This window comes from Mugil cephalus, chromosome 8 (genome assembly GCF_022458985.1).
Source record: "Mugil cephalus isolate CIBA_MC_2020 chromosome 8, CIBA_Mcephalus_1.1, whole genome shotgun sequence".
Taxonomy (NCBI): Eukaryota; Metazoa; Chordata; class Actinopteri; order Mugiliformes; family Mugilidae; genus Mugil; species Mugil cephalus.
Window position 1 is genome coordinate 18,196,502 of NC_061777.1, and position 26,220 is coordinate 18,222,721.

The 26,220-nt window shown below is 45.0% G+C and overlaps 1 protein-coding gene and 1 long non-coding RNA gene across 2 annotated transcripts; both read right to left on the reverse strand.

Moving 5' to 3' along the window:
• Positions 1-5,029: 5,029 nt before the first annotated feature.
• On the reverse strand, positions 5,030-21,849 carry mn1b (meningioma 1b). The gene is made up of 3 exons (XM_047591464.1): positions 20,989-21,849; positions 17,267-20,866; positions 5,030-6,565 (listed from the first exon to the last, which is right to left on the reverse strand). The coding sequence occupies exons 2-3, from the start codon at positions 20,796-20,798 to the stop codon at positions 6,318-6,320; spliced, it is 3,780 nt and encodes a 1,259-aa protein (XP_047447420.1). The 5' UTR covers positions 20,799-20,866; positions 20,989-21,849; the 3' UTR covers positions 5,030-6,317.
• Positions 21,850-24,157: 2,308 nt separating this feature from the next.
• Positions 24,158-25,552, reverse strand: LOC125012640. The gene is made up of 3 exons (XR_007113307.1): positions 25,134-25,552; positions 24,866-25,036; positions 24,158-24,276 (listed from the first exon to the last, which is right to left on the reverse strand). It is a non-coding gene; the product is annotated as an uncharacterized LOC125012640 (long non-coding RNA).
• Positions 25,553-26,220: the final 668 nt, after the last annotated feature.

A 26,220-nucleotide genomic window follows, 5' to 3' on the forward strand; every position in this document is an offset into this window, starting at 1 on the left:
CAACACACACACACACACACACACACACACATACTCATACACACAAGCAGGTCCCCTAGGTCGCCTGCATTTGAGGGAGTAGTTGTGGAAGTTGGGCAGCCCAGGTCTACTTAAAGTTGGAGAGCGTTGTTGAAGAGAGAGTCGTGTGTGCGTCACTGCACACATTAGTCTGCGAAAAAGACAGAGTGAGGGAGAAAGAGGAGAAGAAAGAGAAAAAAGGAGAGACCAAAGAACTCTATTTTGGCATTTGTTTTTCACCAAGTCCTCTTCTTTTTTCCCCCCTCCTTTCAGTTCTCTTGGAGGCAGTGTATTGATTTTATATTAGGCCTGAGCTACCATCTGGCTGCTTTTCATTCCTCTGTTTTTATAAAAGGAGGAGAGCACAGAGAAAGGGAGAGAGAGAGAGACGGGGAGAGGGAGATCGAAAGAGACCGGGCAAAAAAAAAATTCATTATGCGTTAAATAAAGACAGTTAGAGAAGGGGGAGCATACAGAGTAGTGTGTGCACTGTGTTGTGACACGGAGACCGAGCGCCTCTGAGCTTCGCCATGTATGTTTATGTTTACGCGTGAGTTATGCATTTTAGACGTCGACGCGGGCAAAGAAACAGCTAAGCTCACCAATGAATTGCAAAGAGCCCCCTGCGTTTCTCGGGGGAATCTCCTCTCGCACGCGCTTCCACTCCCCCGCCCATAAGTCCCCCCATCCTTTTCCTCGTGGTTGTCCAACGTCTACAAAAAAAAGGAGAAAAACTGATAGTACCCAAGAGAAAAATCCCGGCCCCAGAGACCCACAAATCTCCATCTCTCTCTATCTTTCCTTGTCTTCCTCCCTGTCCCTTAGGAGCTAGGTAAGCAAGCACACCACCATGTCTCATTCCCTCCTATCATCCATTGATTTGTTTCATCAGCGTGTGATCGTCTGATGACAAATATGTAACATCCTGCCACACTATTGATCTGAATGCCCCGAGTGAAAGGGGAATTGAGGTTGTGTTTTCCCCTCCAGAGGTCAGGTTTTATTCGCCCTCTGTCTTAGGTGCATTTTACAAAATGCATGTAGTGTTATTTCCATGACTTCACTATAAGGCACATGGGCGGCAAAGTTCATCTGATAGGTGACACTGGCTGAACAAAAAGCTCCATGAAGTAATTGTACAAATTTGTCAAATTAATCTCTGGCCTTAAAGGGCGGAGAAACACACAAAAAAAAAATCTTACATAGCCACTCCGGATATGAGGATGCTGACGTGTGGGGTGCTGATGTTGAGTAAGTTGTCTGCAAGTGTGGCTGTGGAGTACTGAAATCCAGTGCTGTTCTGTGATTAATGGTAGGGGACGCGCCCCACTAATTGTGGTTCCTGACACAGGCACACGTCCCCAGACAAAGCAGGACAGGGCTGGAGCAGGGTGCCATGCTCAATCACCTTCCAGTGGAAAGCCTGTGCGCTGCTCTGAGGGGTTCGGTGCAAAGAGAGGTCACAGGATATCTGGCGATGACAGCGGAGGAGAGCTCAGGGGGGACTGGAGGATCTGACTAACTGTGGGAAGTATAGGAATGTTCAAGTATCGACGTGGGACTTTTACTAGGGACAGACAAAGACAGAGGAACAAAAACAAGAGAGGTGGACCATGTTGACATGGAAGAGGGAGATTTACTAGGAAGTACTTTATCCTCATTAGATTATCCTCATTGGATTTAGCGTAGGTCTGCTTGTGGTCTGTGTAACTATGCACTTGATGCCACCGTATTGTCTTATTGCAGGCCGACGTGTTTGGAATTACTACGAGGAGTTTGTCGCGACATAAAAGAACTATGTTGTTTCTTTCCACTCTACCATATGCAGGTCCATTCACATCTCAGGAGCTAGTGTTTTAATGTTCTCATAATACTGCATCATTTTACGCGACTGTCCCATGGACTCTGTAAAAACAGAATAAATGGCCCCAACTGCAAATGCTTTGTGCTTTCCGTCCACCTGCCGGCATCTTTTGAGAGTGTGGACAGATGGAAGTCATGAATTGGCTGAAGCAAGGGACTCCAGACATTCAGCTCTATTAAGAAATCCCTTTATAGGGGGAGGGAGCCATGCTGTTTTCATATTGTTTCTATCAGCAAAGAGGGTACTACAATGGGATACGTGTCTGAGAGACAAGTTCTGCTGCGGTGTCTGTTAACATTTATTTTAATAACTTGAGATTGGGGGTTTTAATTAGAGCAATTAGAGAATAACAGTGAACTCATTCATATTTTGTGCAGTCAGTAACAACGTATTTGATTTATTTTCAAAATGTGCGAGTGTTTATTTTCAACCATTTACGTAGCTGCATGAACATTTCTTAATTGTACCTTGGTCTCTCCACAGCTCTGTTGTCCTGGGTCCGAGTCATTCAGGCAGAGCCCCCCTTGGTCCCTCTTTGGCCCCCTAGGCCCCCAGGCCCCTGTGAGCTTCCCACAAAAAGTCCACAATGCTATTCAAACAATAGGCCAAGGGACAAAGAGCACATTTACACAAGTGGGGCTTTCTTTGAAAGCAAAAAGGCACTGTTTGGAAGATTTCCAAACCTCTCTCCCGCCCCAAAAAAGATCCCCCTTTACCCCCCCCCCCCCCCCCCCCCCACCACCCCCACACCCCAGCTCTCAGTTCCCTGGCTTAAAAAAAAAAAAAAAAAAGTTCACCATTCCAGTGATGGAGACGTGGGAGCCAAATATACTACACCCAGCCCAATACCACCCGCCAATCCACAAGCACCCCCAATTTAGCCAAACCCCCTCTTTACAGGACAAAAGCCCTTTAGAGGCTAAGTGTATGTGAGGGCTCTGGTGGATACCATAGTGGCTTAAAGACCGTGGAGGCCTCTAAGAGACACTTCTTTTACTTCTAGTCTCCTTCCATTTCTCTTTCCTTCTCTCTCGCAGGCAGTGAAAGGTTCAGCAAGGGGTAGAAAAAGTTTGGAGCGAGACGGGAGGGGGCAGCGGAGGGGGAGGTGAGGGTGTAGAGGGTGCTCTTATGTCAACATTGTGGTATTTTCCCAAAGATGCATATCGCCTCTATACAAATAGGAGATGTATTTATAGGAGTACATAGAAAGCTGCGTGAGTGGAGAGTGTTTGGCCGAGCTTTCTGGCCACGGCCCCCATGGCTCCATGGATGGTCTTGGTGGCTAGTGAAATTGTTATTCTTTAGATGCACGTTGGCTGGGAAACACACAAATTCTCAGGCGACCACACAGTACTCTCCCTCCCAATATGGCTGCCGCGCAGAGGAGCCCATTGAAGGAAAAGGTCCGACATCATACATCTTGACCGGAGCCAATATCCCAAGGCCTCTTTGTTGCGATGTCGCGCATGGTATGTGACTGGGCAGGAGGCATGTTTGGGAAAAACAAGAGTATGTTCACATCTACTGGAGATATTTGACGGACACGAGACGATTCATGCGGTTGGGTCTGAAATTAATTAGTCACCAGTGCTTCGGGTACATAACAATAGCCTCACATGAATAAAATGTTGAAGCACATCATGAACCTGTGAGCACAAGTCCTTGTCCTGGCATTAAAAAAAGAGGTCAGCCAAAACCAGACAGGCAGGCAGGTAGTGAGTGTCCCAACTAACACAAAGGAAATTTAGCACATTGGCATGAGCAAATACAAAGCACAAAGACTTAGTCAACAATGAAGAAGCACTTGAACCTTTTTTTTGATTCATAACCAGTCACCCAGCCCATGAGTGACATACCTTTTGATCTGTTGGAACATACCAGTTAAACCAGTGACATCAGCGTCTGTGAACTTTTCCTTTTGTATGCTCTGCGAACAACACAATGGTGACAGTTGTAATGAGTTTATGTAATATTGACCGAACGCACTGCATTACATGTTTACAGAGATTAAGGGCTTAAAATAAAAGCACTAGATGCCTTCACTGAGCTGGTATGTTACAGATTCAGTGGCTAAACCTACCAGAGACTCTCCAGCTTCAGTTTCATGGTAAGCAGTGTAATCGGCGTTTGTTCCCCGGCCGTCTCCCACCTTCTCCCCCATCCTCCCTCCCCAAACAGGCACTCCCAAGTGACATGACAGTCTCTCACATAACCAGTCTCTGCAGTTTGCTAACGCTGCAGCTCTCTGAGCATCACATTCACAACAGGCTGCGCAATCCTACACAGCGGGCGCCAAGTACAGCAGCGAGCACAAACACACCTGAATAACACAGACAAGGTCCTGCAGGGAGCAGGCAGTGTCTGTGTGTGTATGTGTGTGTGCGTGTGTGTATCCTAGACAGCAGTGATGCAGGTTGATCACTAGCCCTGTTAGGTAGCATTGACGTCTCCACCTCAGAGCTGGCACACAGGGGAGTTATTGATTAGCATTAAGCATCCATGCAGATGGCCAATAAAGAGCAGGTGAGCCAAAGAGGGTCTGGGGAGTGGGAAGAGGGGAGGTTTGTGTGTGTGTGTACATGTCTGTTCAGTGTGCAGTAGGAAGTGAAAGTAGTAGGCCTGTAAGAAGAGAGGATAAGAAAAAAGGCCTATATAAATATATATTGTAATAATAATATTCTAATAATTACTTTTTGTTTGTAACTGCCGAGTTATTAGAGACACAAAGGAGTGGAGCCACGTACCCGCAAATGATTGGGGATAAAATGTGACACATGTTGTGAGCAGGTGCACATGGAATGAATCTTCCTGGCTTCCAAATCCACCAGGTAGCCACGCTTCCCAGTATTTCTGGTGGTGCAGCTTCCAGCTTTAATATGAAGCAGGTTCCTGCACGCTTGTCAGCTATTGTGCATCAGTCCACAGCTTTCCTGTCATATCTGTCACTTGGAATATAGTGTAGACTACAATGATCCTTGGGGTATACACACAATATTCTCCGGTACTGAATATTTCTTAAATAGACAATCTGTGTGGAAAAACTTGGCATAGAAATCCAAACGCTAATTTTATTGCAATTTTATATATATATATATATATATATTTTTTTTTTTTTCAGAACAAAACTAACCCTGGACACACAAAGGCCACCTTTAACGTCATATTTATTGTTATTTAGTTACTCAATAAAACATATACAGATATATACAATATGCAGGAAAACAGACGACTGCACTTTACATATTATTAAAAAAAGAAAACAAAAAGGAAACAAAAATCAGTTTGTAAATTGCCGTCACAGTCCTCCATCTATTGTTTCAGAAATTCAAATTCAACAGAAGCTTTATTTAAAGATTACAAGATTGCCTAACACACAGCAAATTTTTCTCTTATTATACATGTGCAATACCAATAATCTTTTTTTTTCAATTCCCTTATTAAACAATCCCTTGACTTTCATTTTTTTTTTTTTTAGTTCCCATTGGCTGAATTGTATACAAGTGGCAAGGTCTGTCTGAAGAGAAGAGAAGAGAAGAGAAGAGAAGAGAAGAGAAGAGAAGAGAAGAGAAGAGAAGAGAAGAGAAGAGAAGAGAAGAGAAGAGAAGATGAGGAAAATATATTCCCAGCGATACAAATAAAACTACAACAAATCTCAGTAATCTGAGCAGCAAATGAAAGGTTAAAATTTGCTTTGCCAAAGAGGGAAAAAGTTGTTACATTCATGCCTGATCACTCCTCCTCTCATCTCCCTCTAGTTCTGCTCGTCTGTGTTGACGCCATGTCTTATGAACCAGCGGGCCTCACTTAAATGTGGGGCAGAGTAACTGGAAACTGGGAAGCGGGGCTGGTTTGTGTGGTTGCAAGTGGTAAGGTTGCCTCCACTGGAAAGATAATGCACACATTGGAGGTGTAACAAAAAAATGAACTCATGGTTGCGCCACAAGACTTGACACCGGAATACAATCGAAGCCAATGGCAACTGATCTCTCTTCTTTTACTGCTTCTTCGGGGTTTCGGGTTCTCCTTTAACATTTCTTTATTTTTTTTTCAACAAAGAAAATAAATGAAAAATAATATTGATTTGAGGTTTTCCAGATGTGGGCATGGTAGAGTAGAGCCCGCGCTGCATTGTCCAGCAGTATGTGAGAGTGTTCTTACGTGTGACTGCGTGTATCAGAAGAAAAAAAAAGAAAAAAAAAAAGAAGGTATTTGCGCGTGTGTGTGTATGTGTAACTGTGTTTATGTTTGCTTTTATGAGTGTAAATGTCTTTCTCTCCCTGAACAGGCGAGAGCCGCACGCAGTTGCCTCATCAACAAATGATCATCATCGCCATCCTCATCATCATTATTCGTCTCCGAGTCTTTCCTTCTTGTTATTTTTCGATCTTCTTTTTTTTCCTTCCTTTCCTTCTCCCTGCGAGGGCCCGCTTTTTGTTCAAGTTAGTGCCGCCACAAACGTCCCAAAACGGTTTGAGATGTCGGAGTGGAGGGAGCGCCAAGACGAGACGGGACCCCCTCTGCCCTTACTGTCTCCCAGTTCGTCTGTGCAGTGGACGGACAGGCACTGCAGGTGGTTCCCTCCGCTGCTCCCACCCCCTCCACCTCCACCACCTCCTCCTCCTCCTCCTCCACCTCCTGCCCCTGGGGCCCCAGCTCCAGCCTTACTCTGGGAGAGCTCTGATTCTGCAGACAAGCAGAGAGAGGGAAAAAAAAGTTAATTAAGACTGTTCAAAAAATGAAAAACAACTTCGAGCAATTGGCATCCTATGATACAGATGAGCCATTTAAAACACACACTTTTAATTAAACCAGTGTCATTTTCACATCCCACTCTAAATCTGCACTGTGAAATTAATTCAACACTACACCCCCAACCCCCCCATCAATAAGACCCAGATAGGAGGCTGTAAGCAAAGCTTCCCTGTCCTCACACTCCACCTCCTCATGCCTGATATAAACACGTGAAAACACACACACACACACACACATACACACACAAACACGCACGCATTCATTTGTTCCCAGCCGGGCGTGCCAGTCTGGAGCTCTCCTGCATGACCTCCGGTCAAAGGGCACGGAGAAAACTGTCCTTTAACCCTGCTTGACCCAATTTACTGGTATAATGACCGTGCCACGATATCGACCTCGTGTCACCAAGCTGTGAAGCCTCGTAGTAAATGAAAAAAATCCATACACAGGTTGATTATGTGAAAAAATAAATAAATAAGCAAAAATAAGTGGATCAAGCTAACACTGGTTCCTGAGAGGCTGCATATATATAGAATAGTGACGAGGAAGAATAGTGACGAGGTCGGGCAGGGCTCGGTTACGCCATTCTTAAAAGTAGAGCGTCACACTTTTTTTTTTTTTTTTTAGATTGAAGCATCAAGAGAGAGAAAAGGGCGGAAATTAGGAAAAGTTTTAAAGAAGGCACAAAACATACTAAATGAGAGACGCGCGTCTGGTTGGAGGGAGGAGGTTGCGGTAAGGCTACGTGTTGTGACGCCAGCGTTGCACCCTGTGCTTTGGGTTTTGCCTCCGAGCGAGCCCAGAGCACAGAGAGAACATGTGTGAAGATGTTAGAGACCCTCAGCTTAAATCAGGCCGATTAATCTCCCATCTCCTCACCACACAAAACCCCACCGCTGCCAACCTCCGCGGAAGGTTGAAACAGATCAGTGTGCTGCCGAGAAGGCGCGGAGCTTTGAGGTGCAGGGACAACTCGGCGTCTGAGTGTAGAGACAGGTGAAAAACAGCTCTGACAAGCTGAGTTACATGTGTCAGCGAAGGGAGAGGCTGTGATAGACGACAGCCCGGGCACAGAGGCTGCAGATCACAACACCGCACTCAGGGTGCTGCTCGGCTCAGAGAAAAAAGACCAACCTTGATATCACCCACAGCCGTATTTCACATTTCACATACTTATAGCGGTTTATTTAGTTTTATCTACTGTTTTCTTCTACCTTCAATTCTGTTTTCACAGGCAGCAGTGACGCGGTTAGGGGAGCGATGGCCAGCCCAGGCTAGGCAAGACCAAGCGGCTAGGACGACCAAAAGAGGTAGGCAGGCAGACATGCAGGCACTGAGGCAGTCTTGCCCCCCAGCCTGTCTGGGCTGAGGCCACTGGAATGGAAAAGTGGGGGGATTTGGTGAAAGGTCAGGCAGCCAAGCCTCCCGTTGTTCTCCGTTTCATCTGCGTCTCTGACTGCTGGTCTCTGTAAATTTCTCTCTCTGTCTCCATCTCCCTCCCAGGGACTAGGGACACGGTGCGAGTGGGGGCTGAGGGTGCGGGGGGTAAGCGAGAAATGAGGATTTAGAGCAGTGTTGGTGGTGGCTGTGACAAGATCTCACATTTGCCAGAGGGTCCAGTCATACACCTCAGCATGGCTGATCCCCACCCCCTGCCAGTATCGCCCCCCCACCCGCCCCTCTCCACCCTACCCCCTCACACTCCTCCTTCCCAACGCCGTGCCCTCCAGCACCCGCCAGCAGCTCATGCTAGCTGGGCACAGCAGGGTCCGCACCGGCCTGAATAGGCAGCCAAGCGTTCCCCTGGCTCACTGCTGACACAGAGCAAACTGACAACACACACACACAGCCAAAAACACACAACGCGCCAGCCACTGCCGCCGCTGCCGCACTCACACCAGCCCTCAGCTGCTGCTGCTCCACATCCACGCGCACGCCCCGCGTACATATGGGCGCGCGTGCAGAAACACACACACACACACACACCCCACACACACCACACACACACACACACACACACACACACACACACACACACACACACACACACACACACACACAACCTCAACTAAACTAGACACATTACTCCGCCTCAGTGCAAGGACAACAATGTAAAATAGACTGAATTAATATCAACAATATGCTTTTCCTGCACACAGACAGAAATGTTATCACTTGCATATAGGGTTCAAGAATGAGATTACACAAAGAGGCTTTGTTTTTACACATAAAGATACTATCAGTAAAATGTATATGTATAAACCAAGCTGGAGACCTTCCTGTTCCCTGAAGGCCTTGATTGCCAACAACTCACTTTTTTCATTTTTTTTTTTTTTTTACCAACTGTTTATGTAAAACCTACCACTTTTAAAAATAAGCCACAACAATATTAAAATATCAGTCAGCATTATAAGGTAGCCCAGTGGGTGGGGAGTTCAAGAGGTGTGATTTCTGCGGAAAAATCAAGTCACTGCACTTAGGCTGTGAGCATTATCCGTGCCGGCAGATTTGTTCAAAGGTGGAAACGGCAGTGTGAAATTCTAAATCACACAAGTCTAAATCCCAAATCACCGTGACATTTTACAAGCAGGAAAATCAGTTTTTTCAATAAGGTCTATCTCGTTATGGCTGTTCATTGACTAACGTGGAATTCATATCCACGGTAATATCTCAATAATAGCCTATTCAACTGAAGGGAACAAGTGCTTAGCTTCAACAAGCAAGAGGGAAAATGCCTAATAAAATATGAACAGTAGCAGCGCGAGCAGCTGCGCTGAGCCACGGATACACCTAAATATCCTTAACCACATTACAGCCACAAAAGATTACCAAAGTGATGTGTTAAGTAAATGCTGAACGCACTAATATCACCATATCCCTCGCCCCGAGTGCGGGTGCGTTTTTTTTTTATTTGGTGTGGATGCTTAGACACACACGCACGCACGCACACACACACACACACACACAGCAGCAGCATGGTTGTAGAGCCATCTCACAGACACAGCCAGAAACGATTTACAGAGATGAGTAGAGCTCGAATGCCATGAAGGCAGGGAGCGCAGCGCACAGCTCTGGTTGTCTGGATGACACCAATGTGTCTGGGAGCTGACGGCCTGACACGGGTTTACATGTCATACCGCACACACTCGACACACCCAGAGCAACGCAGGAAGGTAAACAATCGCTGCTTGGAGACCGCGTTCTCAGACCGGTTTAATAATAAAAAAAGTGTTACGCCACGCAGTTCTATCTTCAATTAATATTAAACCACCAGCACAGTTAAAAATAATGACATTAACCTTTAATGCTGACACACATAGCGCGAGCGTCTGTAAAATGAGTAAAAAGATAAATATTCCTTTAATGACAGAAGAAGAAAATGAGAAAGCGTGCGTCCAAGGGTTTGAAGCAACAAAGCTCCTTTTTTGGAGCAAGTTCCGCCGTCACACCGATTTCCCAGAGCCCAGTATCCCATGCGGCGGGCCTGTGCCCTTTCTATCCCAAGCCCCATACTTCCATGACGACACTTCACCTTTGACCCCGCGCTCCCGAGGCCGCGACCCCGTCCTCTCTGAACACAAACCGGCCCAATCAGAATGCCCCGCTCGCTGACAAAAACACCCAAAGGCCTTCGCTCCTATGACAGTGTGTGACATCAGGTCAGATTCCTTTAGCATAACAACTAACGCTCCGGTCTTGTGTGAGGACCGGGCCTTTGTCAGCAAAAAAACAGCCGCAACAATCCGAAGAGAAAAATGTCCGATTTTCTAAAATAGAAAAGGTCTGACATTAACCAGGAGCGAGGCCAGAGAAAACGGTGGTGAAACGTGACACCTTAAGATCCTCTGTATCGTCTGAGCGCAAGTCTCAGCAAACGCAAGATGTGTAGATCAGGGCCAAAAGTGATCGAGGTTTATTGAGGCTGCCGTAAAAATCACGTACAGGTACATTCGAGAACGTCTTAATGAAGCGCTATCGGAGGTACTGTCCCAGGTATCTGTGGCCTGGAGTGAGTGGGGGGCACATGAGACTCCCTGCAAAGCCCCCCTCAACTCCGCCCGACTGCCGTAGTGTGACCTTTCCCTCAGAGCAGGGAGGATATCTGGGGGGAGCAGAGGGCACATTTTTCAGGCAAGGGCACCGAGGTTATTTTGGTTTGAATTTCCTCTCTGTTCTCTACAACATAAAGGAGGAAAAAAAAAAGAAAAAAAAAAAAGGAAAGACTTGCCCAGGCAGGCAATGCCCCCAGCAGTTGTTACCTTCTCTCCAGCAACACACCCTTTCCCATCCCCTAAAACTCATACCCACACACACACACACTCACTCACACACACTCACACCTCCCCCTCTGGCAAAAAGAAGTGCTTAGGAAACCAGACACAAATCAGAACATGGGAAGTGATTTAGAGCCTCCTTCATAACTCACAACCATGTCCAGGACCTGTCCAGCATGTCATCCAAGTCAGTGACATATTGATCTACTTCACTGTCTCTATTTTGTTTCAGCACACTGCTGCACACTTTATTTTCCATGTTTCCACCTTTTTTTTTTTTTTTTTTTAGAAAAGTTTAGCCGTGCATGAAAATAGTGGCAATTTTGAGATTAGGGGGGAGAACAGCAGTGTACAGCCGAGGCTTTTCTTTTGGATTAAGAGAAATATATAGGTCATTCTGAACCATCCTCCAGAAACTGCACTAAATTTAAATGTATGTAATTAAATGCACCAAATAAATGCATCGCAGGAGCTGCTTAATTATCTTTTTTTTTTCTAATCTTATTTTTAACGGTGGGCATATTTAAAGACGCACAGACCGTCCTGTTTTTAAAGAGAATGAACAATAGTTGTGGAGAAAAAAAAAAATGAATGGGATTTTTTTTTTCTTTTTTTGTTCCATGAATGCAAATGGTAGCTATTACCCAGTCGCTTGCCTCATGAGCGACACTACAGATGTTCTCTGAAAAAACAACTCCTCTCTATCTCTCATACTTTCTCCACTCCATCAGCCTTTACTTCTGTCTCCCAGGAGAAACAGCGCCAGTGTCATAACTCATTTGTCAATTCATCAATACAAATTAAAAAGGCACCTGACGACTAACTGTAAAGACAAATAACATAACCTCCGCTGGCAGCGTGACAACATCTACCTCTGAAAAAAGCAGAGTGCACACGTTCACACCTTTTGAAGGGTGCATGTGTACAACCCAGGACACATTTCAGGAGATATATATAACAAACTGATGCACTTTTTTTTGTGTGTGCGTGTGTGTCTTGTTTAAACCGCTGTGGTATTAAACAAGGCAGCGCACATTTGGAGGCACGTCACATACATTCGCTATCGAAGGGCTGGAACTCCTCACTCACTGTGCATCCATTCCTCACTGCATTCAAGGAGAATATTCGCCACATGCTGAGACAAGTTTCATTTTATTCTAACACCCTTCCCCCGGGAAAACAAAACACCGGAAGAGCTTCTATTTTGAAGAGTTGAAAATCCAGCAAAGAAAAAGACTTGACACCTTTATTCATCTTTTTCTCTCTTCATCAGTCACAAGCACGCTTCTTTAACAGGCTTCCTTTGACTGTCACTAGCGCTCAATGTCTTGCAAAAGCCCGGGAACATACGCACACACACACACACACGTGCACACACACACGTGCACACACACACGCGCGCACACACACACACACACACACACACAGCATATGAACAAACACCGCCTTAAATTCTAGACACTTTAAACGCAAGATGGGCCTTTTCAGTCCTGCACTATTTACAAGCCAAGTAAATACTCTTAAATATTTTCAACACGTTAGAATTAAGCGCGCGTGTTCCACCGTGCTAGACACCTGAGATCAGGGGCTGAAGCCGCGAGCCTGACACCGAGTCTAAATAAATCAAACTTTATGTCTACAGCTGACAAATCCACGCTATCGGGTTGCGCTGCCTACAATCCTGTTCTTTGTAACATACTCATACGCATACCAGCGCACACATAAAAGTGCAGGAGAAATATTGTATATTTAATGTTGGACTATTTTTGCTGTTCACACCAGCGGAGGAGAAGAGTGTGTAAAACACTGCTGATAATATTGTATTTACCTGTTCTGTGGTAGTGAACCTGTCAGTAACTAAGTCAACTTCCAGCAGTTGCTGCAGAATGAATTATGACTTTTGAAAAACAATATTACCAATGCTAATTGCTATGATTATCATAATGATTATCATTACTGCAGTACAGGAGTGTGTGCAAGAGGCTCGGTGGATGTATGTTGCAGAAAAAGTCAATATGAAACACCTTGTAATGACAGGTAAAGAACACAGACTGCCCCGAGCTGTTTTTTCCACGTTCAAGCATGTGCCAATCACTTTCTTCTTTTTTAGAAAAAAAAAAAAAAAAGGAAACAGAAATTACTGGTGTGATTTGTGGGGCTGTTGACGCACTGAAATGTCAAAGCCAGGTAGTCTCACAGGATTGTTCTCCGGGGTGGAATATCAATACGGCTCTTTCTGCGCTTTAAGTGCTTTCTAGTGGGTCTGATAAGATGCAAGTTCCTTCTTTTCAAACCTGTCAAAGTCAGAGTGACAGAGATTTGATCATTATTGGGGCTGTTTAACAACTGATTACTGAGCGCGAAAGTGTGAAACTATTCCACGAGGTCAACTGTGAAGTGTGTTAACTGTGCTGATAGACGAAAAAAGGAAAGAGGAAAAAGTCACACATGTGCGTGTGGCAGAGAGAAAAAAAAAAAAAAAGTAAAAATAAAAATAACTGAATCACTTCCTACGCCTGCTGGTTCCCCGTTATCAAGACTTTGCATGAGTTTCCAATTGAACGGTCAGCTTCTGGCTAAGATATATATATATTTAAATATATATATATACACGCAGCATTTATATATGAGAAGGAAAAGGGAAGAACGTCACAAAAATTGTTTTAAAAAAAGGAGAAATAAAATTAACTGCAGAAGGGAACGTAGATCATGTTTAACTCCACTTCTTGTTTCTATGGGGGCATAAGACGGCGCGTAGCACACCAGACTCTGCAGGACATGAGCAACTGGTGTGACTGTTGAACAATATCACAGAGATAGGAGGCCAAATATGGGGTCCAAAGGGGGATATTACTGCCACACGCATCACTTTAAACAGGCGCACGGGGACAGCAGAGAGGGTGAGCTGGAACGCACTGTGTGAACAGAGATCAGCGCTGAGAGAGAAGGAGGGAGCGCTTCCTGAGAGCACAGTTTGATTTTTATCATTCAGTTGTCCACACGTCCAAATATTCTAGCCCACATCCGATTTAAATGCAGCACGTTCTGCGGCTCCTGCAGTCAGCCAGGCGCACACAACTGGACAAGACTGCGATAAACGACGGGAACAAACTGACCCCTGACTCTCATCCCAAGCAAACACCTCCACGTCTCCGCATCAGCGAAACACTGCAAAACTCAACTGTATAAAATTTCAGGCTAAATTCTTTTTGCGCCACAGAGCAAAAATCCTGAACTGAAAAGCACCAAACGCGCATTATGTAGTTGTCATGTCAAACTCTAAACTCTCATATTTAGACACGTTCTCTGTAGAAGTAGAGCGCCTGATAACTGAAGTCATGTGTAAAGCTTAAACATCTAAAGAACTAAAATTAGCGAAATTTGTTGCTAATAATCCACTATACTTAAATGCATTTTAAATGGTGTTTTTAATTAAAATTAAAATTAAATAAGGCATTTGCAGGTAAGACTGTTGTTGAACTTGTTAACCTGATAGACTGCCAGCTGTTTAAGAATGAATATAATCCATGCATAATACAACAACACTCTAAATAAACCGTTCAAAATATATGTAAGTGAAAGGGCGATGACAAAAGTATTTTGTGAAAACAAAAAAGTATTTTAAAAGTAGTGCGAAAGTATTTTAACTGGAAGAAAAAAAAATATTGCAAATGAAATTCCTAAGATTTCTGTAACTGTCCAAAATATTAGAGAAAATAAATATTAACAAATGATCTTAAGCTGATGATTAACGTGTTATTTCAACTAAGTGTAAGTGTCACTCAAATGATGTGGATTCATTTCTTCCCAATTCGTCTTTCATCATCACTAAGTTTCATTAGGCTGAAGAATTGTCCTGAATTATTTAAAATTAGTGTCACTGGCATTATCTTGCCAATGGCAGGGTTTTGTTTACAAGACAGAGGACTTAAAACTTGACTGAGTGGCCGAGGGCGGATCTTTTTCCTTTTTCTTTCTTTCTTTCTTTTTTGTGCTGTGTGAAAAGCCTGTGGGATGTTGGCTCCTATGGAACTACTCTGAGGGCTATGACTTATCTTAAATTATTATGTTATTTTGCTCCCTTCTGTGTAGCCTAAGCATCAGATTCAATCTCGAAATCCCCCTCCCAAATACACCTCCACCCTTTTTTCATCTTTGCTGTCTGAAGCACTCAAATGAGAAACTGTCAGGAGCTGTGATTTGTGCTAACTAGCTATCGATCGCGCCAGAGCTGCATGCCTTGTGTCCATGCAGGGAGGGCTGGAAGAGGAGAGGAGGGAGAGAGAGAGAGGAGAGAGAGAGGAGAGGGAGAGGGGGAGAGAGGGAGAGAGAGAGAGACCTATTTGTGAATTTAATGCTAAGTGTGCTATCTGTCCCAGACAAATTAAAACAGCAAGTGCAACAGGATGACTCTTCAGTGTTGGGTTTTCTACAAAAAAATATATATAAATAATTAAAGTAATAATAATAATTAATCTTCAATAGTATTGGTCTTATTTATCACTGATAACAGATTGTATTTTTACTTATGATGAAATGTAAAATGTTAGTTTGGCTCATTGTGGATAAAATGAATATGTAAACTGTCCGTTGTTCTTCTGACTCCTACTTGGGTTGGACAGCGATATAACCTGCTATCACAATCTAAACGGTAACTCACAGTGCTCCTTCCATGTAATGGCATTAGTGTTACAACCCGACACCCTGCGCTCAGTCTCATATAAACAATGTGCCTAGACTCCAGAGTCCGCGCGATGCGCGCCCCCGCACCCCTCTGCACCCGCACCGACCAGAACAAAGAAGCGCTGGAGACGCGCTGAGCGCTCTGCACAAATGCATCTATACACGTCTACATTTACCTAAATGATGATATATCCAAACACCCAAAGGGATTTCGCGAGCTTAAACTTGATACTGGGCAATTGTTTAAAATGTAGTTGTTCGTGTAGCCTCGTCAACCACCTCTGTCGTTTGATTTGGTTTGATTTTGGCTCAGCCAAGACGAATAAAGAAAAGAAGAGAGGAACAAGCACAAATAAAACAAAATACGACACCATAAAATTCAACCAAAGTGTTCCGGTAAACAGAACGTCAGTATTTCTGCAGTTATAGCGGATAACAGTGTTTTACATTATGATGAAGCACAGAACTGAAACTACAACTGTGTACTTATTACGACGATCGTACGCTTTTTTATGAATTACTATTGCCATTATCATTATTATTATTATGATTGGAATAAAAAAAAATTGGAATAAAAAAAAACTGTTGAACAACGTGAAAATTTTAATCTACATTTTAATTTAGACACCATTAAGATAAAATTAAATTGATAATATAATGATGAACCCTCCTTCACTGATAACAGTAATATCTGACCTAACTGATTCTGTACGTTCAGCTTTCCTGCGATAAACTCTAATTAACTTCCAAACATATTTCACTTTAATTGAGTATGATAATGATAATAACAATAATAAAGTACATATTTAAATGTAACAATAATATCCTAAAAAATGAAAAATGTTTATCGCAAAAAATAAAAAATAAAAAAAACACAAACAACCCTACATTTAAAAACTAAATATCAAGGAGTCGTAAAGAATCTACTATCGTCACGGAAAAACACACGGAAAAACAAAAACGGAATGGCAGTAATTTCATCGTCATACTTAATCTTAAGAATCCTTTCCGGCCGATCTAAAATCAATCCACTTTCAACAGCTCTGTGTTATCCTATGGTAATAACAAAAACAAACACGTAACAAGGCGAGGGAAACCCCGCTGCGCAAACGCATATCCTCAGAAAGCTATTAATCTTCTCAATGTAGTTGTTCACCCTGAAAACCGAGATAAAGAACCACAGGAAATGTTTACTTTTCTTGAGCTGTTCATTTGAAGTGCCATTGCAACGAGGAAACGTACAAAATACATACTTTGTACTTTAGATACAGCGTTTAACTTGATAATGTGTGCATTTCCAAATACCACATATTTTACACACTTCAGTACAGACTCAATTTAGCAAATAAAATGTCCTCATATATCCTTTTTTTTTCTCGTTGTAAAAATGTGAATGGCTGATAATAATATAATCTGTACATATAAAATTCAAATATTCCAATTACGGCAGCTTTCTGCCTACACACTATGGACAAAAGGTCTATTATCAGCGTCACCAGAGCATTTGACCTATAATGTGTTTCACATAAAATAATAACATTTCAAAAATTAAAATATATTAAATATATGTATGAATATGGATAACGTATTATACTCTGTGGTTCATGTGACAGATAGTGAGGGAAGATGGGGAGAGAGAAAAAGAAGAAAACCAGAGGAATGAAGCAATTTCAATTACCTTCTTTACTGTTGTTTTGGCTCTTATTTTTTTCCCAGGGTCCCAAGGCCTTGTCATCCTCTGACCCGTCCATCATGGCCTTGTCACTGGGCACGTACCAGGTGGCGTGCTGCTCTGCCATGAGAGTGTCAAGGTCAATAGTGCCCATTGAGCCCTTCCCAGCATCCGGACTGCAGCTCGCCAGCTCATTGTCTCCGTTCTGTGAGGGACAGTCACCATTCTTTTTGCCATTCTTCATGGCTAAGGGCTGGTCTTCAGAGATACTGAACTGTTGCCGCTGCAGCTGGATCTGGGCCTGCAGAATCTCCAGAGGATGGATTTCCTCCTGGCCAGAGGTGCTGGATGGGGTGCGTACCTGCTCCACCCCAGGAGTGCCTGGGTGGCTTACCCCGCTGGCCCCTGTGCCCACACCAGCATTCAGTCCATAGCTGTCTGGTGTCGAGGTAGTATGATTGTTAATGCCCATGCCCAGGGGCTTTTGTCCATTTATCAATCCGTGATCACTCCTCTGCATTTTGGGTGAGCCGGTGATCATAGGACTGCGATTAGGCTTGATGGCTGACGTCCCTCCCGCATCTGAACTGGAGGACACCTCATCCTCGTTGCCATAGTGGGTGCTGACATCGTCAGGAAAGTCCACTCTTGGTGAGCTACTGTCAGACTTGGCAGCAACACTTTGAATACCACTGTCCAAAGAAGACATAAGGTCAGCCTGGTCCCCCAACATTAGGTCACCTCCTTTTCCCCAAGATGGTGATTGAAGGTGTTTTTCATGGGGCGTGCCCCCACCCCTCTCCCCAACGCCAGCCGAGGGGGTCTGCTGGCCTGGACTTACAACAGGGTTACCATTGTCAGAGGAAAAAAAAATTCCAGGGCTCACATGTCCACTGTCTCTTTTTCTCCTCCCTCTCCCTCTCCCACTCCCTGTTGTTGCCTTCCCCTCACTGCACGGGGTAGCGTCCATGTTGTAATTTGGGGAGAGGGCACTGGCTTCCCCCTGCACCGTCTGGCTTTGACTTGCAGGCTTAGAGTTGCTATTCCCAGTGCCAGGCATCTGGCTGTTCTGGGAAGTGCTGCTCTGAAAATATTCAGGACCAGCACTGCCAGTCCCATTAGATGTGCTGCTATTAATGTCCTGCTCTGTCTGACTCAGTTTTCGCTTGCCCTCATTTTGGTTCTTCTTGTTGAATGTTACATTAAGATTTGGGGCCCCTAGGCTAGCGATCATGTTCTGGCAGGCAGTGGAAAGGGCCGCTAGGCAGCTCTGACCAAAAACACTGTCTTTAGTGCTGGTTTTGCTGAAGTTCCCGAGGGACAGAGCTCCAAGCTTACTAACAGACGGCCGCTGGCCTGAGGGGAACTCAGGCTGAGGAGGGTAGCTCCCTGGTGAGGTGCTCACCCCCTGGGGAGCACTGTGGGCCGGCCCTTGACGGTTAGCCCCCCCATAGGGAAACGGTGGCTGTGCTCCCATTGGAGGTGCAGGGAAGTCAGCTGGCCGCCTCTCTGCTGGTGCATTTGGATGTCCTGTTCCTGCTCCTGGAGACTGCATTTGTGAGAGGTTTCCCATGTTGCCACTGAACTGAGAGTGCATGCCCGGGGAATGAAGGGTCTGCACGTGTCCATCTCCTGTTATTCTCATGGGCTCCTGCATTCCAATGCCTGGCCTAAACATCATTCCGGCCCCATTCTGCTGTAGTCCCATGTCATGGGGCCCCGACTCATTGCTTGCTCCACCCATGCGCCGTGACATCATCTCTCCAGGTGGGTGGGACCCCTGAAACCAGGAGTTCTCCTGAGTTACATGAGGATTTTGTCCATCGATGTTGGGCATTCTGCCACCATTCTCCCTGTCAAAGTTGGGCTGAGGCATGCTTCCAACTGGGCCCCCATGAGCCATTGGACCGGGAGGTACATCGCCATGGTGACCCAACTGCTGCAGACTCGGCTGCCTCATCCTCTGCTGCTGGTTGCGGGAGGCCATTTGTTTTATCATCATGGCTGCATTCTGGCGCTGCTGCAGAGACTGCTGCTCAGGCCCGGGATGCTGCAGGGGACCTGGAGCAAAACCTTCATTCACAGGTGGGGTGAACTCTCCAGGAAGGCCGGGGTAGGCAGAGGGAGAGAGGTGGTTGTCCATATTGCCACACCAACCTTCGCTACCATGTGCATTAGGAAAATCAAATCTAGGCCTTTTTGCCATGTTCATATAAGGAGAGTCAAAGTGTTGCAGCCTCTGATTTGGGGGATGATGGGAGGGAGGAGGAGCTGGATTTTGCATATTAAACATGGGGTCCCCGTAAGGGTGCAGGCCCCTATTTTCCAGTCTGTGAATTGGATATTCAAACTGGTTGTGTTGGCCAGGTATCATGACCCCTCCATCCAGAATGTTAGGGTTAGTAGAGCCCGGCTCAGCCTGAGAGGGTCGGGGGAGGCCAGGGGGGCATGAGTTCTGTCTAGCTATCAAGCCAGCCTGTTGTTGCTGCTGCATGAGAGGATGTCGTGCACTGACCCCAGGCTCCATTCCCACAGACACTTTCCGGCCATTTCCAAACCGCTCAAAAAACACTCCATGCTGAGGCTGCTGGGGCTGGGGTGGTGGCTGGTGCCCCTTAGAAATGCCCTGCATACCTGGTGTCCGTGGCATTCCGGGGTTCCCTGGGAAATTCCCACTGGGAACTGGCCTCCCTGGCCCAAAATGCGGTAACTGAGATTCTGATTCTGATGGGGAAAACACGGGTACATCAAAAGGTCCAGATGGGGGCTCGTTGGGGAAGTTATACTCTAATCCCTCCACAGCTCCCTGGTTGGGCATCCGTCGAGGCTCTAAACCGTGAGACTCAGAAGAGGAGGATGAGGACGAAGGAAGACCATGGAAGGATGCTGCTCTATTGGGTGACTGGTCCAGGGGTAGACAGGGGGCAGGGACAGCATGGTTGCCGCTGGGAGGCCCGTGATGTTGAAAGTCAGGCATATTACCAGGCCGCTGCTGTTGCTGGGGAAAGCCATCTCCTGTCTGTCCCTCAGCAAGAGGATCAAATCCTTCTCCAAAGCCCTGCTGTGGTCCCATGCCATTATTGTTGTAGCCCATTAACCTTCCACCGTGCAGACATGATGACCCCGGCTCTGGGCCTCCAAAATTCCCACTGAAATGAGGATGGTGTTGGTGGGGGTGAGGTTGATGGCCATGAGGATGTCCTTGATGAGGTTGCTGGTTGTTAAAAAATCCATGCATTGCTCCTTGCTGCTGAGGCTGCTGCTGCTGCTGGAGTCCTCCGCCTGCATGCATGTCTGAGTGTCCCCGTGGGTGAAAGCCCCCATACTGCTCTCCGTTCATGTTCATATTGAGCCCAAGCATTTGCGGCTCGCTCAGAGGGCCCATGCCGGGTTCCACGGCTCCGGGCGGGCCTCCAGCGTGAAAACCTGGGCTTTTATAATGTGAGCCCATGTTCAGTCTCTGTTGGTTTACGCTTCTCTCTGACTGGCCAGGGTTTCTGCTATTAATTTGAGAACCAAACTGCTCCAGCCCAAACATACTCCCCTGCAATCAATCCCACATGACGGCCAGTTTGCCAGACATCGGCACACAGTCTATTTTTCCGTCTGTCCTCGAAAACAAAAAAAAAAAAAAAAGGAAAATATGATACACACAAAAAAACGATTCAAATATTTGTATTATACTGCTGATTATTCTGCGTTGTTCTACTTCAAATATCAAAACTCACCACATAAGTTCTCATTGCTTGGAATCAATTGTGGTTTTTCAACTTCTCCAAGGACGCGGAGCAGACAGTGTCCAAATGCGCACATAAGCTGTGTATCTGTTTCCGTATTAATGGTCTTCGTTTTCCCACATATGATTTAAAAAACAAATCTAAAACAGCGTTATTAAAGTTGCTAACACTAATCTATCGCATTCCAAAGTTTTCCCGTGCGCATTTCTTCAGGGCGAACATGACGCAAAAACGGCTCTTTAACAAACTATCAGTGAAGCGCGAAAGATTCAGATGGCTTGAACGGGGAATTCAGCAGTTTCTCTCTACTAGTTCATTATTCCAGGCCGATGTCAAATGTCCCAAAATGACTTTCTGTAAAAGGTCCCATACTGGAAATACATTAAAAAGTCCAACTGGAGCCGTGGAGTTAAAACTGTCTCTTCCGTTTGAGTGAAGAAAATCTTTCTTTAAATAAATACTGCCCACCGACGTCCTTCAAAATCTCTCAGAAGGCATGCGGCCAAAAGTCCAGTGTGATGGAAAGTCCTCAAACAAGACTCTCCAACACGGCCACCGGAGAACCGGGGCGACTGTTCGTGCGACCTAAACCCGGAGCAGCGCGTCATGCACTACCCGCACTCCACGAACACCGAGCGGCTTGACAGCATCCTTCATCCACAGACGGTCATGCGCTTTGTAGCGGAGCGCAGTGCCTTAAGTCCTTTCAGTGTGGTTCGTTCCCAGTGTGCGCGTCCCTCCGTTTACCGAGTCTTGCCTGGTGTGGTCTGAGTGCACTTGGGAGCGATTCACAGATACACTCACACTCCGCTCTACCGCTTGGCGCTGTGTGAGATCAACGCGTCCAGAGGAGCCAGCAACAAGTTTTGCATTTCTGCAGCCACTTCCATCCACGAGGTCTCAGCCAATCACAGCGACCAAAGAAAGCTTTGAGGGCGGGACAAATGTTGTTAAGGTGGTCCACGGAGTCAATGAAATCGTAAACTCGTGTGTAAATCAGGTCTTTGAAATAGCTTTCACTTAAAAAGTAATGTTTTATCCGATGATTGGGTTTAAACTCGTCTCGATCTGGCAGATTCAAATATATTTTCCAATAATAAAGGGATATTTTATTTACTGCATCACAGATTTGAAACAGTTTTGGTGAGGAGGGGGGAAATCTGCCATTGACAGAGCTTTAAGTGAAATTCCACGCACTGATGTTTTGTATATTGCTTCAGAAAACTACTACTTTTTTTATTTTTTAATGAACACATTTACTTGTATTTCTAACAGCACTACTCCGTTGGCTCTTCTGTGAACAAATATCACCTCCACTGCGTCCCGTTTCAAACAACAAAAGCTCCACGATTATTAAATGCTTGATGTAGATGCAGACTAGTTACACTCCCAACAAGCTTAAGTTGAAGTGGTGCATATTAGGAGAAAACAAAACAATTCAGATAAAATGTTACCAATACTGAAGTCACCATATGGATGTTTGGTTTGATTTTGTGTATCAGCAACTAACGTCTAAAAATGTGCTAAATATATGAAATAGATATGAGCTCATACACAGAGCGCGGAGGTAGCTGCAAACCAGACCAATCCAGTGAAGTGTGTACCGGTCACACTTCAGTGGTCAATGAACCTCACCTCAGTCCTGTGCGTAAAACTGAGTCCCGACGGGGAGAAAAAAATATCCTCCTTAAAAGACCATCTGAACTAAATCATGTGGATGATATTGGGCCTCGGTTCCGATAATCAATAGCTTTCTCTTAGTATTATAGACTTTAAAAAGGTACTTTCCCCCCCTTTTGCAAATCCAGATTAGGATAATTTATTTCAAAGGTTAATTTGCGGTAGGCTTGCAATAGTTGAGGTTATCTGCGTGGGGTTAAGTGGTGCCATATCCTAAGATAAGACATAAAAAGATTATAAACAGTGCATATGTAGTGTTGATGTGATTCTGAAACAATAGCTCGACAAAGTCATATTTTAATACGACAAATAACTCATCTTAATTTATTGCTATGGTTCAGTTTAGGCACGTGTCACCTGTTTAACTGTTGTGTAATGAACGCGTTGTTAACGTCTGTAGCTCATAAAAGTGTCTTCAGGTGTTTTCGTGAGGGCTGCTTATTTTTCGAGATGTTTTGTTCTTCTGGTGTGTTCCGAAAAAAGTTCCCAGTTTAGATGACTTTATTTTACAATATTTCACATCAACTTTATCCTGATCCGAATCCAGGTGCGCGCGTGTGTGTGTGTGTGTGTGTGTCTTTCCTTCTTAGAATGTAGCCTCTTATTATTTCGAATAAAGGGAACATGTGGGAATACTGAACAAAATGTACTTTCATTCACCACCATGCATATTTTCTTGGTGAAAGGACAACACCATATCATCCTTTTCCGATACTGTGGACAGTGGGAAAATTGGCAGCTCTGCGCCTGTGGGGGAACCGAGAGGACTTCTACCAAACAGACACAGTGCCACCTAGCGGCAGGCGGCGGAGGGAGTGCAGGATGATTGTTCAATCAGAAGCTTTCAGAAAATAGTTTTCAAAAATGCGGTGCAAAGGTCTGAACTGGCACACGCCGTAAATACAGATCTTAAATGTAAATGCAAGCCTGAGGTGAACAAAAAGTAAGGTTACATGTTATAAAACTATGTAAAAGGCTTTGAGTGTAGTTATCTACTAAAGCAATGCAATGGTTTATTTTAGAAAAATGGGAAAGATTGGTTTTAATCTGTGATCAGGCCTGCTATTTTAAGGAAATTTGAGAAATCCGAGTCAAAACACAAGTGTTCTACAGAAAAAATAATCACTTGGTGAAGTCAGTGTTTCTTTTTTTTGACAGCCGTTACTGGAATGTTGTTTTTATTCTTTCCACCATTAATAGCTTAGATTTGCAAACATAATATCATAGTCTACGAATCTGCATTATTTTAAATGTGCTTTTTCTTGTTATGTATGTTTCAGAGGAATAAAGATGGACCAGCTCTGGACCTGTTCTCCACAGCATAAACTTCTGCTTTATGGAAGCAGAAAAAAATATGCCCAACCGTGCCCCTACAGGGGGAAGAGGGTTGAACGTCGGAGCCGAGATGGAAGCAGGGCCTTGATATACGCCGGTGGAGGAAAACATGTGCAAATGCACCTCTTGCAGCTGAGCGAGACAGCAGCTCGGGGCGAGGAGGCAGGCATAGACGGTGGCTGTGTTTTGAAGCAGACGTGGAGAAGCTGAAGCCAGAGACGGGAGGGAAAGGACATAGAGTTGCTGAGATGTGCACGTGCACTGCTAGAAGAGAAAAAAAAATCACACTCTCTCAGTATCACCTTGCTGCTGGACCTCCTTCATGTCTGAGTGATAGGAATTTTACCCAAACAAAGCTGAAAAATGTGGAGATCCGTATTCAACCCCCAACTGGTTAATTCCAACAGTGCCACAAAAACCCCGTTAACGGCAGTAGAAACAAACATTCTGCAACTCCACAGCAGAACAAGGCTGTTATTGCTCTGTGTGACTGTAATATTAATAACCCTGCGATCCGGTTCCTGTTAGCTCTGTCTACACCGTCTTCTCAAATGGAGACAGACAAGTTAAGTATGACAAACCGATGGCACGGTCTCTTTCCTCCTGAGTCCCCAGTGATGATAAATGCAGCTCGGAGCTGCTGCTGCTGCTGCCGCTGCTGCCGAGGCGACTTCATGACAATGGACAGTCTACAGGCTTTCAAGCACTGTCACAATACCACTCTTCTCTGCAGTGATTTAGTACTCAATTTGTCTCAATATTTTACTCAATAGGACAAGATAGCAGAAGTGGGTGCCCTTCTCTCCCCTTAATTCATGGTGTTAAGCTTTTCCTCAGACATACAGTATATTACCGTGGGGGCAGCTCCAAGAGACAGCTCCTTCCCTCGTTGTGTGGGAAGGGGGGTGGCACAGCGTCCTGTGCAGTTGGGGCGGTGAGGAGCAGAGCCTCGGCCCGTCCTCTATGGGCCTGTCACTCAGCCGAGCATTCACAGCTCCCTGGGTCAGGGCAGGTTAAGCAGCATCTGTCATCCAGAGAAGCACCATTGTATTAAGAGGAGGGATGCGACAGAGAGAGAGAGAGACACACACACACATGCATACATCAGTTGGCCTCCATACCTCTCTTAGAACAACAGGAAAGACTCGGGAGAATCTCTGGGGCTAAACTTGATCCGTGCCTGCAGGATGAGGAAGCACTTGTGACATCACTGCCAGTTCGTGTAAGCCAGAAATAACTTCCCTCTCCAAGAAAACCTGCAGCCCCTGACCAGACCTGGCCCCAGGGGAGGGTCACATACTGTACACAAACACCGTAGGTGTGGACCAAACTGTGACTTTAATCTCGACTGGGGCCACTTCCTCCAAAAACAGAAGCTCTCAACCCAGTGTGTTGTCTTGCGGCAGGAAATGCAGCCATGTGAACACTGGTGTTGCTGGCATGCACTACACACCATGACAGATCTGAGGATACTGTGAATCCTTCTCATGCGTTACAGCAATAAACTGGTGTTTTTTTTTTTTTTTTTTTTTGTTTTGTTTTTGGCTATCTCATAGTGTTTTTAGCTCCGAGCACAGAGACGTTCTTTGGTAACATGCCTAGATGTCCTGCTGTGTCAGATTGTGAGCCTCTCTTTGAGATTAATTTCTTCTCTTCATCTGTTGCTGCATCTATTTAAACAAGAGGGGCTCACTCATGACATGTCCCTTCATCTTCTCTGTGAGGGAGACACATGGACGGATGGATACATGCCTAGTGTAGACTACTGTGAGCTGCCACTTAACAGGAGGTGTGTGGGCGAGTCTGCCCATCTCCCCTTTTAGAAACAGCATTATTTGCTTGTTCTGTGGCAGATATGACTGGTTTCCTTGCCGCCGGCCCATGTGACCATTCCTCTACAAACAATAAAAAAAAAAAGCCAGCTATCTCAGCCGGCAGACCGGAGGCTTTTCCTGCTCTTTAGTACAGATTCCGCTGTTATTGTGCGACTTGTCTGACCTGTAGGTCACACAAAGTCTAGTCCACACTGGAGTCACCAATAACTTCACTGGAAAAATGTAAAAATACTTCAAGTCTGAGCCCCTGTCAAATATACGCCAACTGAATTCAAGCAAGACGAATGATACTACAAATGTTTAAAAAATAAATAAAAAATCTTCTGAAAAGGGAGCCATGTCATTTTCAGGTCTAAAGTCTTTTAAGTCAGAT